At 39.2% G+C, this 14,832-nt stretch overlaps 1 protein-coding gene and 1 pseudogene across 9 annotated transcripts in view; one reads left to right on the top strand and one right to left on the bottom strand.

Moving 5' to 3' along the window:
* Positions 1–14,832, top strand: part of HERC3 (HECT and RLD domain containing E3 ubiquitin protein ligase 3) — a 157,099-nt gene that overhangs the window by 54,660 nt on the left and 87,607 nt on the right. For 8 of the 9 annotated variants that reach the window (XM_066233624.1, XM_066233620.1, XM_066233618.1 and 5 more), the window contains 6 exons: positions 4,815–4,939; positions 7,014–7,073; positions 10,045–10,156; positions 10,952–11,141; positions 12,770–12,933; positions 13,069–13,182. In XM_066233624.1, coding sequence (XP_066089721.1) covers positions 4,815–4,939; positions 7,014–7,073; positions 10,045–10,156; positions 10,952–11,141; positions 12,770–12,933; positions 13,069–13,182 — 765 coding nt within the window. Of the gene's footprint in view, positions 1–4,814; positions 4,940–7,013; positions 7,074–10,044; positions 10,157–10,951; positions 11,142–11,611; positions 12,734–12,769; positions 12,934–13,068; positions 13,183–14,832 lie in introns of those variants that run through there. The other variant, XM_066233626.1, reaches the window with a different exon arrangement.
* Positions 1,766–2,183, bottom strand: LOC136338025 (small ribosomal subunit protein eS24-like; annotated as a pseudogene).

Here is a 14,832-nt window from a genome sequence, read left to right as displayed (position 1 = left end):
AACTCATTGCCCTTTTACTGGAGGAGGAAAATCAGTGTGAACCCGACACCACAGAATTGTTTTGTGCCCTCCAGCCTCTCTTCTGTTCTTGTGCTTTCTCCTCCTCCCTCTTGCCCACCCTGATTTTTTTTTTACATTTTTTTAAAATTTATTATTATTATTTTATTTATTTATTTAGAGAGGAGAGAGAGAGACAGAGAGAGAGAGAAGGGGGGAGGAGCTGGAAGCATCAACTCCCATATGTGCCTTGACCAGGCAAGCCCAGGGTTTCGAACCGGCAACCTCAGCATTTCCAGGTTGACGCTTTATCCACTGCGCCACCACAGGTCAGGCTTGCCCACCCTGATTTTATTCGACAAGTGTTTAGGGAAGACCAGACGTATGTGGTGCATTGATTCTTATCCTGTCCTGTCCTGGAGGAGCAGGGAGAGGCACTGGTGATGATAAAGGATTTCGAATTGGTTGGGAATAAGAGGAAGAACTATGGAGACAAGGGGCCCTTTCAGTCCTGAAAATTCTCCCCTGATATTTTGCCATCTTTATATATGAAACATTCTCACCTTGTAGTCAGTATAATTCTATGCTTTTAGTAGAAAAGGTTGTGATGGAGCCTGAAGCTTCAGGCTGGACAGCTAAAACTGACGATTAGGTATTTTCCAGGTCAGCAGCTTGGAGAAGGTTCTGTGCAGTGCTGCCGTCTGCGGTGACTTGAAACTCGGGCTTTAACCTATTTTAGGCCCAGCTTCCCTGCTGCACAGAGAAATCTTGAAGAAGGCTGAGCTTATTCTGTGTTTCTTCTAGATGCCCATAAAGTAATGTATGAAAAGCACTGAATCTCTGCAGGTTAATAACTTTTTTCCACAAGTAGTAGAGTTTGAAGTATACATATTCCTAAGAAACTGACTTAATATTATCCAAAAAATACAATAATGTTTTTTTCTATGCAATTCAACATAAAACTTAATTTGCTTCCTTTTATAAATATGTAATCAGATATACAGGGTGGGGCAAAAGTAGGTTTACAATTAATTATTATGGAAAATAACATAATAATTAATAAATAATAATATATACAAGAATAAACTCTGTGTTTCAGAGTCTCACAACTGTAAACCTACTTTTGCTCCTCCCTGTATGTGGCTGGGTTTTTTGGTTTTGTTTTTAAATGGTGGTTACCTTTTTTTTTTTTTAGATTTTATTTATTTTTAGAGAGAGGGGGAGAGAGAGAGAAGAGGGGGAAGAGCAGGAAGCATCAACTCCCATATGTGCCTTGACCAGGCAAGTCCCCGGGTTTCAAACCAGTGACCTCAGCATTCCAGGTCAACACTCTCATCTACTGTGCCAGCACAGGTTGTGTGGTTTTTTTTATTATTATTATTATTTTTTTTTTTAAGTGAGAGAGACACAGAGAGAGGGGGAGGAACAGATAGGGACAAACAGACAAGAAGGGAGAGATGAGAAGCATTGATTCTTCATGTGGCACTTTAGTTGTTCATTGATTGCTTTTTCATGTGTGCCTTGACTGGGGGGGGGGCTCCAGATGAGCCAGTGGCCCCATGCTCAAGCTAGCGACCCCTGCACTCAAGCTGGTGAGCCTGTGCTCAAGCTGGCAACCTTGGCGTCTCGAACCTGGGTCCTCTGTATTCCAGGCCAATGTACTATCCACTGCGCCACCACCTGGTCAGGCTTTTTTTTAAAGTTCTTAATTTATTAATTCTCTCATGAAAAATCTGCACCATCACCGCAGATAAAGTCACTAAAGAACCTAATCTTTACTCCTTCCATTGTTCAATATCCAGCTCACTTTTGCCCACACAATACTGGCCTCTGCGGCCCCTCTGACTTTCTGTGTTCTATTCCTGTGTTCACCTTGCTGTTTTCTTGAGGTCTTCTTCTCATACAGGCCGTGTCTTGCAAGTCTATGTTTGAGTTCATTTGCATAATGTAAGGAATCATCAATCATGCTACAGCCAGTTGTCTTGCCACCACCAAAATGTGTTCTGAATCCAAATACAAAGATGGCACCTGCTGTGGTCTTGTACAATTTGGCTAGTTTTTTCCTGAATTTCTGTCTCAGGTAATGTTGCCTTCCCAGGGTGAAGGACACTGATGACCATTCGTTTCTGCTGAAGTAGTCTGTTGGGCATGAACCTCCTGGTGTGGATAATTACTGCGTCATTCATGATGGCAGCTGACCCTCAAGTAGCCAGGGAGGAAAAAAGCTGTTGTTGAATTTTAAACTTACTGTAATTAACATTGTTGTGATTGGCAAAGAAAACATTGATGAGAAGGGAGTAAACTAGGGTAGTGTTAGTGAAACAGGGCACATTAAAGTTTAAACACCTGTTAGGAGTGACGCATTACAAATATTAGACAACAAAGAACAAAAGAAAATAAAACTATAATATTACATAGGAAGGTGTTGCTCTTTAAGAAACAACTGAAACATACACTTTGCTTAAACTATTAACCATAGATTTTTGTTTGGATACAAAGACTGATCAAATCACCTTTACCCTATCACCATATCACGTGAAAAATCATTTGAAGAACCAAGAAAAAGCATCTGTGTAGTAACAGTCTCCGTTTTTTGTAAAATGCTGACTCATTCATAAATGCCAGGCTTGAAATGGGAGAAGAGAGGGGAGAAGTTATGTTCAGATTCTCCTTTGCTGCCTTTGATTATAGGTCTTGGCAATTTCGTGAGTGTAAACCATAGCCATTCTTTTTCCTTTCATCTTGCTCCTTGGATAAGACTGAAGAGAGAATGTGGTTGGGGGAGAAAAGAGAGAGAGAGAGAATCTGTCTCAAAGCCTGCTAGATGACATAATCCTCTTTTTCCTGAAACAGTTATTCTTAATCTTGGTTGTCTATTGAAATCACCCAGGGGCCTTAAAAAAAAGCACTGATGCCTCTAAAGATTCTGGTTTAATTGGTTTAGTGTGTGACTTAGCTGCGAGGATTTGTGAATGCTCTGGTGATTTTTTTTTTTTTTCAGAGATAGAGAGTCAGAGAGAGGGATAGACAGGGACAGACACACAGGAATGGAGAGATGAGAAGCATCAATCATTAGTTTTTCGTTGCACATTGCAACACCTTAATTGTTCATTGATTGCCTTCTCATACATGCCTTGACCGTGGGCCTTCAGCAGACCGAGTAACCCCTTGCTCGAGCCAGCGACCTTGGGCTCAAGCTGGTGAGCTTTTGCTCAAACTAGATGAACCCGCGCTCAAGCTGGCGACCTCGGGGTCTCGGACCTGGGTCTTCCACATCCCAGTCCAATGCTCTATCCACTGCGCCACCGCCCGGTCAGTGCTCTGGTGATCTTAAGTGTAGCCAAAGTAGAGAAACACTGCTTTAGACCAGTTTTTTTCTTTTTGGCCTTTATATAATTTGAAGACATTAGAAGAAAATTTATGCCTTTTTTTTTTAAGTCTTTAGGTAATTCTGAAATGGTACTTTAAGTCAACTGTGGTTTATTGGGTGGACATGCAGTGAAGAGTGAGAAAATAATTTTTATTATAAGTATGTGTTGGAGTCCATGTTCAGCTCTCCCTCAGATGGGGGAAGAAATTAAAGTTTACATAGCAAGCATGGTTTGAAGACCAGGATGTGTTTGTGTGTGCTCAGATGTCTACTTTGTCTTACGGTTTTTCTCTCTGTAATTCAAGATGACTTTTGCTCTCTCAGTAAACGTCTTTGGCCATTTTAGTAAAACAACTGTCAAGAACCAGATGGTCAAAAACTTGGGCAAGCATCTCTGATTTGTTACATGTCCTTCTCATTTTCCCTATAATGCTATCTTAACTCATAACTATGGGGAAAAACAAAAAAAAATTACTTTTAAAGTTGTGTTTATATGTATAGGTACAAAGGAGAAAAATGATCATTTTAGGAATTGATGGACAAATGCTCTAATATGACTTTTTTGCTCTTTTCTATTGACAACTATAGAGTCATAAAGCACTTTCAACTTTTTCATAATTCTAGATCAAGAACAGAATTTATGGAAAATTAATTTAAAAAGAGAAATTTTAGAGAAGTGCTTATATTTTTAAAATCTCACTGAATAAAGGATGTACAGTGCTAGTCAGCATTTGGAATTTTTAAGGCCATTATTAACAGATAGATCCTTTTGCCACCTTTCTTGTAAATTTATAGCTATATATTTGAACCTAGAAATTAAGAGGCAATACATTTTTATACATTATTTACAATATAGGTTATAACAACTTTTGAATAATATATTTTGTTGGAGTTCAGTGAATAGTAATGGCAAATTAATACTTTAAAAGCCTTGATATTATAGTGATTCAAAGCAGAGGGGAAAGAAGTCTGGAGAAGTCAAACTGGGTTGGTTTCTCTGGGAAACAAACTCTGAGACTGAGATTTATGTTTAGAAAGTAGATGCTCAGAACATCTACTTAGGATTGGGCGGAGGGAGAAGTTGAACCACTCAGTCAGTTTAACGAGTCCTCAGCCAGCCCGTGGTAGCTCTGAGGTTGGGATGGCCGTTCCAGCAGTCCTGAGTTGAGTCGGAGGGACTGGCTTTGTACCACACCTTTAACTGCCACTGGATGCAAGAGGAGTGACACAATTTCTGGAGAGCAGCACAGCTGGGCGCTGTCAGGAGCTTATACTCTCATCAGCTGGGGGAGTGAGTGCACCCATTCTCAAGGGTGAGGATGGCTGGGTAGTACACCCCAGCTCCTGTTGTACGTCAAACAAAATGGAGAATATGTCAGGAGAAGGATAGGAGAAACGATCCATCCCACAAAATTTCTCATTTTTACTGTTATATTTAATCCTCCAGAGCTCCTCTCCTGCTGTTGACTTCAGGACTGTGAACCAAGCACATTATACCAGTTTAATAAATGATGAAACCATAGCAGTTTGGAGACAAAAACTCTCAGAACACAACAATGCAAATACAATCAGGTATGTGACTGCTTGTTTTCATTTTATTTTTTCCAAAGTGTAATGGAATCTTCTAGGCTTAGTGATTTTCCCTACCTCCATATTGAGGTGGTGAATATAAATGGTGTTTTACATTTTAGGGAATCATTTTTTTGGAACATCTTTATTCAGGATTTGGTGCCCTTATACCAAAAAACCTAACAGCTTGTTCCTGCATTCTTCCAGGGCCTGTAAAGCATTCCTCACCTGCCTGTTCAGATCTTAAAACTCATTATTGTTTGGTCCCAAGAGTTTTTCATATATATGTTCCAAAACATCCTAAATCTGAGACAGCTGTTATCCTTTTTTTTCTTTTTTTTTTTTTTTTTTTTTTTTGTATTTTTCTGAAGCTGGAAACGGGGAGAGACAGTCAGACAGACTCCCGCATGCGCCCGACCGGGATCTACCCGGCACGCCCACCAGGGGGCGACACTCTGCCACGACTAGAGCCACTCTAGCGCCTGGGGCAGAGGCCAAGGAGCCATCCCCAGCACCCAGGCCATCTTTGCTCCAATGGAGCCTTGGCTGCGGGAGGGGAAGAGAGAGACAGAGAGGAAGGAGGGGGTAGGGGGTGGAGAAGCAAATGGGCGCTTCTCCTATGTGCCCTGGCCGGGAATCGAACCCGGATCCCCCGCACGCCAGGCTGATGCTCTACCGCTGAGCCAACTGGCCAGGGCTGTTATCTTTTTTTAGGAGATATTTATTTATTTATTTATTTAGAGACAGGAAAAGGGGGGAGGAGATAAATGAGAAGCATCACCTTGTAGTTGCTTCACTTTAGTTGTTTATTGATTACTTCTTGTATTAGTATGTTATCTTACCTAATCTGAATAATTTCTAGCATTTTCACATTCAAAATGATTAGTTGAGATAGTAATTCAGTGTTAAGTAGAAAAAATATAGTAAGAAGGATTGAGGCCTTTTGTCAAGTTTACTTTATTCTTAAAGGAGAATTATTTTCTGTATATTTTTAAACATTTTCCTTAGTTTTCCTCAGCATTTCCATTTTTCTGCGGAGAGTTTCGTTCTTGGGAATGAAAGAATCACATTCTGTGTGCTAAGCAGTGGTCATTCCCAGAAATGAGTGTAATACATCTGGCTTTATGATGTGGATTGTAGTGGGGGAAATGGCCAGGGCCTGAACTCTGGGGCACGCTGGGGAATCATTGGGCATGCCTTACAGCAGCTCACGTTGTCCTCAGAACAGGCGTGTCAGGCCGGAAGGTGTTGGGGGTGAGGGGACTAGACTCACTATTGCAGGGGTTGGGGAGGTGTAGGCTCCCTCTGCTGGCACCGTGACACTTTGTTAGTTCTCAGGTTTTTTTATTTCTAAAATGAAAGGATGGAAGACATGATCGCTAAAGATCTTTTATCACCTGGATTCTATGATTAATAGAAGTGCCAGAAACAGCCTCCTCAACCACGTATTGTTTCATGCCTTCCCTTTCCTTATACTGTGGGAGGCTGCAGGGCCCCTGAAACGCAGCTTCCCTCTGGGTCCTCAGAAAGTAGTTCTTTCCCCAGAACCTGTATAATCCAGGTAACAGGAATGCTCATCTCACTTATTTTCAGTTTTTTTCTCAGATGGGCAACAAAATAGAAGGAAGTGGATATTCAGCCATTTATTTACAAAGATAATTTCTATATTTGGGTGGTGACAGCTCAGCTTCTCCATTTTGATTTTATCTTCTGTCATGTTTGGAAGTGAAATGGAGAGTGTCTTAGGTGGCTGGTGGTAGAAGAACTTTCAAGATCATTACCAGGTGCAAGGGTTTTTCTTTTCAGTAGCTTGGATGCTCTCTTTTTATTTTAACATGAATCATGAAAAATTTAAGCTGTGGTCCATTTTGAGATGTGACACGATGGTTTTGTTTTGTTTTGTTTTTGTTTTGTTTTTTTATAAGCAAATGTGTGTACATATTCCAAGGCTTCTCCTGGGTAAGAAAGAGCTGCTATTAATGAAACCCTAGAATAGATGTGTAATCTATTGCTGATACTTAAATAACTATCTATTTGTAATTATTAAAGGCTTTCTTCCCTATTACTCTCTCTATAGTGGTGTTGTTCAGATATTATCTTCTGCAGCCTGTTGGAACGGAAGTTTTCTTGAAAAAAAGTAAGTGACTAAGAGTCTTAAAAAAGATCCGTATGTGATGCAGATACTCAACAAAGGTTGTGAAAAACTGTCCTCTTTGATGGCCTTAATTCAGCGGATAAGCTGATGATTTGTACAGAAATTGGGATGCCCCGTAATGATGAATGAGAGGACATTCGTCAGGGCAATGCTGATTCATGCCTGGTGGGCAGAGAATGAGCAAAGAGAGAAGCTGTATCTTAGAAAGAGTTGGTATAATCAGAAGTAAGATTTTTTTCAGGGTATTCTATAATGTTACTACTCCTACCATGTGTATAGTATTTATTCTTAAATGCTTTTTTTTTTTTTTAGAGAGAGACAGGACAGGGGGAGGGGATAGGGAAAGATGAGAAGCATTGATTAAGTTGTTCATTGATTGCTTCTCATACATGCCTTGACTACGGGGCTTAAGCTGAGCCAATGAACCCTTGCTCAAGCTAGTACCCTGAGATCAAGCCAGTGACTTTGGGCTTCAAGACAGCAACGTCTGGACTCAAGCCAGTGACCATGGGATCATGTCGATGATCCCATGCTCAAGCCGGTGACTCCACACTCAAGCTGGAGAGCCTGTACTCAAACCAGCAAACCTCAGCATCCCAGGTTGACACTTTTTCTGCTGTACCACCACCGGTCAGGCTATACTTGAATTCTTAATTCTCTAAATAATCTCCTAAATTTCTTTGGTTTATTGTCCCATAGGATTTTTTCCCCTCAAAAAGAGTGAGCTTAGGGGGAAGGTCCAAGCAAACTTCAGAGCTTCTTGGACTCAAGTCCAGCCCAGCTCACCAGGAAATTACATTTGGGCTGAACTCCCAGGTAGTAAAAAGAGTGGTTTTGGCTTGGCCTTATCCCTTCTGCAGATACTCCCCTCAGAACCTGGTGCAGCAGAAGGGTCTTGTTACAGGTTGTGATGACCTCAAGTCCGGATCATCTATCAGTATTTTTTTGCCAGTGAAAATTCCAAGAAGACTTAGACATCATTTCTGTGTCTGAATCCTACCCAAATTATCTCCCTTAGTTGGGTTGCAAGAGGTCACTTCAGAAACTCTCTTCAGTGAGTTAGAGATTGCCAAGTCATTTACTTGTATCATTAAAGCAGCTGGAATGAGCTCATCCAATTAATTTGAGAGTCAGTACTTGGCCTTTTCCTCCAGAGAAAGGTATTCTGGATTGTGCTGCTTTTGGTCTTTTGGAACAGTGGTTCTCAGCCAAGCTGAACTTGCTTCCCTGGGGATATCTGGGAATGTCTGGTGACGTCTTTGGTCACAACGCGGAGGGTATACTACTGGCATCTAGTAGGCAAAGGCCAAGGAGTCTGTGTAGCAGCTCACAGTCCCACCCACTCCACAAAGAATCATCCAGTGTCAGAAAGTCAATAGTGTCAAGGCTGAGATGCCCTGTTCTAGGACAGCTTCTGTGAAGGTCGGGAAGGGCTGTTGGCCAGAGTGGTTACGTTATTTTTTATTTTTTTTATTTTATTTTTTTTAAACGTGTGGTTGGTCCTGTGTGAACAGTGGCCTTTCTCCTACACGTTTTTTTTTTTAATATATTATGCTCACTTTTTTTTTTATTTTTTATTTTATTTATTCATTTTAGAGAGGAGAGGGAGATACACAGAGAGAGAGAGAGAGATGAGAGACAGAGAGAGAGAAAGGGGGGAGGAGCTGGAAGCATCAACTCCCATATGTGCCTTGACCAGGCAAGCCCAGGGTTTCGAACCGGCAACCTCAGCACTTCCAGGTCGACGCTTTATCCACTGCGCCACCACAGGTCAGGCCATGGTTAGGTTATTTATCCTTAGTATCATGATTCTGTAGGGTTCTGGGTGAAGCTCTTTATTTGAACTAACGATGGTACTATTTCAGGAATCCTGCTCCTCCAGCTTATACAGAGTGCATCAGAGGAAACTAAAATGAAGACCAGTTTAACAAAGCATAAATACATATAAATAAAATATTTTGTCTTTTTTTTTTTTTTTTTGTATTTTGTGTTTTCATTGACAGCGTAGCAAAATTGCATCTAAGCATATAGAAGGTTACATACGGGCCATCAGAATTAACTTTTATGGTTTGGGCAGATTTATTTTTAGAACAACAAAAGATCCAACAAAGCCCAAGTATCTCCTCTTGATTTGACAATATAACTATGATTTTCTTAAAAAATGTTAGAAACTCTACTTACCCGTTTTTATAAATTAAAACATTGCTGTCAGAGGGTATTAAGTCTATCTGAATGTGTCCATTACTCATAAACAGAAGCCTGTTTTGCAAATAGCTAGTTCTTTTGTCATAAATAGATATGGTGTGTTCAAGAATGGACATTTAAAAGACACATTCTTTAAGTCTCTAAAAGGCTGGATTTAGGTTTGAAAAATGATTAATTACTAGGATGTTAAAAACAGTAGCAATAAAATCAGTCCCTGGGTGGATGGATGTAATTGTATCTCTTGTGTTAACTAGGAGAGACATTAACTTTGTAATTGTTGTAGATCTGATTTAAAAAAAAAAAAATCTTTTGTTCAGAAAGGCTTTAAACAAGGAGGTTCTACTTGCCGCTTGTTGATGGGTGGACCAGTTTGCACAGAGGTATTTTTTGACATCTGAGCACAGCATCCACAGCTTGTTCAGTGTACCACAATAACAGAAAAAGGCAAGAAAACACAAGAGTAAATTGGAAATAACACTGCTTATAAACTGTCAGACAGCCTCAAATTGAAATAATGATCCTTATACTTTGACTCCAAGGATAGAAGACTTGAAAATTTTAAGAGTATCTTCAAAGAGGTTCCAGAGAGGTTTATTCTGTATGACTCTCCAAAGTGTACTTAATATTTTTATGCATATTTTCTGCCAGGCCAATTTTAAATGTAATCAGTATTTGTTTAACTCTTTATAATTCCTGTCAGAATGTTTGCTTTGTTTTTCTTGCATACTTTCTGTTTTTGTTTGTTTAGAATTGATGAACATTTTAAAACAAGTCCTAAAATCCCTGGGATTGACCTGAACTCAATTAGGGTGTTATTTGAGAAGTTAATGAACTCTCAGCACTCCGTGATTCTAGAACAGGTATGTTTTTTACATTGACAAAACTGCAAGTTTAAAAATGCATTTTTTTTTTCATTACAATAATTTGACTTTCAAGCAAAAGAAAAAGATGAAAAGGCAAAAGGTGTTGTATAAATCTTAATTCTAAAATATTCACTTTGGAAATTTGACTTACCTTCAGCTTTCTTTCTGGCCCAAATCTTTCTAAAGAAATGCCCCTCCAGAGTTTAAGGTCTGCATGGGCAGGATCTTTGGCTTTTATTTATTTATTTATTTATTTTTTATTTTTTATTTTTTAAATTTATTTCAGAGGCAGAGCGAGAGTCAGAGAGAGGGATAGACAGGGACAGACAGACAGGAACGGAAAGAGATGAGAAGCATCAATTATCAGTTTTTGGTTGCAACACCCTAGTTGTTCATTGATTGCTTTCTCATATGTGCCTTGCCTGTGGGCCTTCAGCAGACTGAGTAACCCCTTGCTTGAGTCAGCGACTCGAGACAGCGACCTTGGGTCCAAGCTGGTGAGCTTTTTGCTCACACCATATGAGCCCGCGCTCAAGCTGGCGACCTCGGGGTCTCGAACCTGGGTCCTTCCACATCCCAGTCCGGCGCTCTATCCACTGCACCACCGCCAGGTCAGGCTGGCTTTTATTTTTTCACTGATGTATCCTGAACACCTAGAGCTGGCTCTTAGGGAGGTCCCCAGTGCATGCAGTGAATGAGAGTTGAGAGTCTATCAAATAGCTATGAATTAGAGATAAGGTAACTAGATTTCATGTATGCTTGAATTGCTCAATACTCTTTTCTCTCATACAGATCTTAAACAGCTTTGAAAGTTGCCTGATTCCTCAGCTGTCAAGTTCGCCACCAGATGTTGAAGCTATGCGAATCTATTTAATACTACCTGAGTTTCCCCTACTCCAGGATTCCAAGTATTACATCACGTTGACTATTCCCCTGGCTATGGCCATTCTACGGCTGGATACAAATCCTAGCAAAGTATTAGGTGAATTTGCTAAACTTAATACTAGTGGTTTTGTGGGGTTTTTTTATTTTATTGGTGTAACTACTGGCTCTTGATGGATTGAGATCCAAGCATCTATGTGTTGCCATTTAATTTCCTTAACATTTTAACCTTTTTTTAAATCTCTGCTATTAATTTCTAAATAGCCATATTTGAAATTTAAACAAATTGAACCATTATTTTGGTTATTTGAAATGATTCACACCCAACGAGTCTTGATTTTTAAATATTCACAAAGTTAAATTATCCAGCTTTGTTTCTTCCCCTATACTCGCTAGTAGTTAATAGTGTCTCAAAATCTAATGTCCCTCTGTTGCTCTTACTCCTGTTCCCGTCTCAGGGGGTGGGAGTGAAATGCATAGTTTTGGTGACACACAGTTCTCCAGAAAAGGAGAGGAAGAAAATGACCTAGTGGAGACTTACCAAATATTTGTTTTGTTTTTCTTTTTTAGGACAGTTGAGTGCACACTGATTTTTGCAGGCTACGGACACTTTGCTGAGATAAGAACCTTCCGTTCCTCAGTGAATTGAAGAGTGTCTCTCATGGGAGTAGCGCCTGAGATGTTTTTATTAATCAAGTGCAGAAAGTCTGTCTCCTGGCTTTTTCCTTTTTTTTCCCTGGTAAATTTTTTTGGAGGTGTTCACTGCAGCTCAGTAACTTCTGGGTTCTGTAAGAGCAGGTGTTCCCCTGGGTGTGGTCTCCCCATGAGTGAAGAGACCTGTTCTCCTGAGGATGGGTGACTGGCTTATATTGCTTCCACCTTTGCAGAAGATAGAAAAACAAATAATAATGAAAGCACTAGCAATATGTTAGCCCTTCATTATTTTTTAAGATCAAGAGCCCTTTGGAGCATATTTTTTAGGCTAGTAGACTATGAGGTAAAGAGATGGCAATTTATGAAGGAGTGTAGTACCTAATGTTTAAGTTTTGAGGTTTTTTGTTATTTTTTTCATTTTAATTTTTTCAGGTAGGATGGCACGAAGCAATCCACATGGTTCAGTTTTATACTGAATTTTTAAACTTCTAATAGAAATTTAAACTGAAAAGAATAACCCCAAAGTAGAGAGAATGCTACAAAAACCCATCAATTAATGAATATCAACATTTTGCCCTTTTCGTTTTTATTCCCCTACCACCACCTTTTCATTTTTGCTGGAATTTTTAAAAAAGTCTCAGACATCATATTATTTAATCTTTTAAATATTTCAGTATGGCTGAATTTATTTCTGACAAAGTAGAAGTCAATGGTATTATTTTCTTGTTGGGTATGAGAAAGCATGGTTTGGAGAAAAGCTGAAATAGTCGTTATTGAACTCATTATACCTCCTGAAGGATGGAATGGTTTTCATATAGATGCTGTCCTGGTACATGTGGTCATTGGCATCCCTGGTTCAGGATTTAGGTGTGGTGGCTCAGAAGAGGGCTGACAGGGCTAGAACATATGACTGCTCCTGCCCAGAGTATGTCCACATTTACCTGTGGGATTGAAATTTTAGATTAGCCTTCTGGATGACTCTTTGAGGGAAAAATTGTGCCGTAGGCAAAGATGTAAATACTCGAGGCAAAAATATCAAGATTATATGTTGAAACATGTGTTTTCTTTCTAAAGATAACTGGTGGTCTCAGGTATGCCCGAAATATTTCATGAAGCTGGTAAACCTCTATAAAGGTACAGTTGTTTATCTCCTGAGAGGAAGAAAGACATTCTTAATTCCTGTACTGTTTAACAACTATATTACAGCAGCTCTCAAGCTCTTGGAGAAGTTATATAAGGTAAACATTGAGTGGAACCAGTGGGGAGAAGGCTGATCGATAGATGGGAGGGCCACATGTCCTACTGAGATGTTCTATGTGAAGTCCTTTTTCAGTTGTCTAGGTTTTAGTTGTCCTTGTTTTGTTTTTCATCAGGTAAATCTTAAAGTGAAGCACGTGGAATATGATGCATTTTACATTCCTGAGATTTCCAGTCTTGTGGACATTCAGGAAGACTATCTCATGTGGTTCTTGCATCAAGCAGGCATGGTAAGACTTCATGTAAACCGTATCTTACAGCTTTCGTCTTTTTTTCTGAGTACAGGTTAAGGATTAGGACAACACATCTGGGCTCTATAATTTGTCCTTGACTTTGGTGTTAGTGTCACACCTGTGATTTATCCACTGGCTTTTTCATTCTCGAAACTTTGAAGTGCTTGAAGTAATCACAAAGGATCATAAGGAGTCATAAATGGGTAGTCACACCCAATGGTATAAATATTAAATTAGTTGCCAATGTGAAAAAAAATCAAGGTATCTAAAGTAGTCAAACTCAATGAATATGAAGCAATAAAAAATCCTCTAGTTTTTATGAGCATTATAGACTTGTGGTGGCCAGGGTCTGGGGGCGGAGAAATGGGGAGTTGTATAATGCATATAGAGTTTGCAAGTTGGAAAAGTTTTGGAGATCATTGCATAATAATGCAAATGTATTTAACACTACCAAACTGTATACTTTAAAATGATAAAGAGAGTAAACTTTGTTGTGTCTTTTACCACAATTAAAAAATGTCAGGACATATAAAATGGAATTTTTAGCTTTTCTTGAAACTTGGAACATCTGGCAACATGGCCTGTCTTCCCAGATGGCACCGGATGGCTGGAGTTCAATAGAGGCTCTTTAGACAGGATTTCTGTATGCCACATTCTCCACTGCAGCTTGACTTTGACATTGAGGAAAGGACATTTGCTAAGTATCATCTTCTAATAGTTATCCTACTTCAGTCATCTTATTCAGCTGCCTGAACTCTGTAGGCCGCCTCTGATTTAGGATTATGTGAGTAAAAATGTCACTTATCCCTGACCTACTTCTCACGGTATGTTAGAAATACCATCCAAGGAAATGCGTGCAGATTCCTCCCACCCACCCATGACTTGGCAAGAACTTCTCAGTTTGATTACACTGGCTTGAGATATATGCAAGGCTTTATAGGACCCCCTATCTGTGGAGTATATGTAAATTTGAGTTATTTCAGAAAACAGTGATAATTTGGTTATAATATTTAGTGAAACCATGCATGGCAGATGCATTTGAGGTGAGTTGTTGCTCACCTCAATTTTATATTTTAATAGATTTATCTCACCTATTTTAATAGATTTATCAACAACATTTAGGTAGTATTTTCCCTGTAGGGTATTTTGAAGTAAATAGTGGTTTCCAAAAGCAAGGTATTTAAACAGCTTTATTTAACCAAGCAAGATTATTTTCTTTGTTAAATAAATAATAGATGATTAATATTAGACACAATATTGTTTTTAATAAGATTTTATAAGTACCTTGAAAAAAACAAAACACTTTTCAATAAAAGTGGATTAGATTCTTCTAAATAGGTATTCATGGGAAATTTAACATGGAGGCTAGCAATGAACTATGCTTTCACCTGCTAATTTAGAAATTCTAAAAAGATTAACTTTTTTTGATTTACCAATTCATATGAAAATACTATTAATTAAATAATGAAATGCTAAAAGCTGAAATAAGGCTTATGAATTATTTAGGCCAACAGCTTTGTTTTCTGGTGAAGAAGTGGAGACTCAGAGAAGTTAAACAATTTTTTCACCAATTTAACCGTAAAAGCCAATTCTTCTGGCCTGACCTGTGGTGGTGCAGTGGATAAAGCATCGACCTGGAAATGCTGT

Source organism: Saccopteryx bilineata, chromosome 5, assembly GCF_036850765.1.
Source record: "Saccopteryx bilineata isolate mSacBil1 chromosome 5, mSacBil1_pri_phased_curated, whole genome shotgun sequence".
Taxonomy (NCBI): Eukaryota; Metazoa; Chordata; class Mammalia; order Chiroptera; family Emballonuridae; genus Saccopteryx; species Saccopteryx bilineata.
The sequence above is the reverse complement of the archived record's forward strand: the minus strand, read 5'-3'. Positions and strand labels throughout refer to the sequence as shown.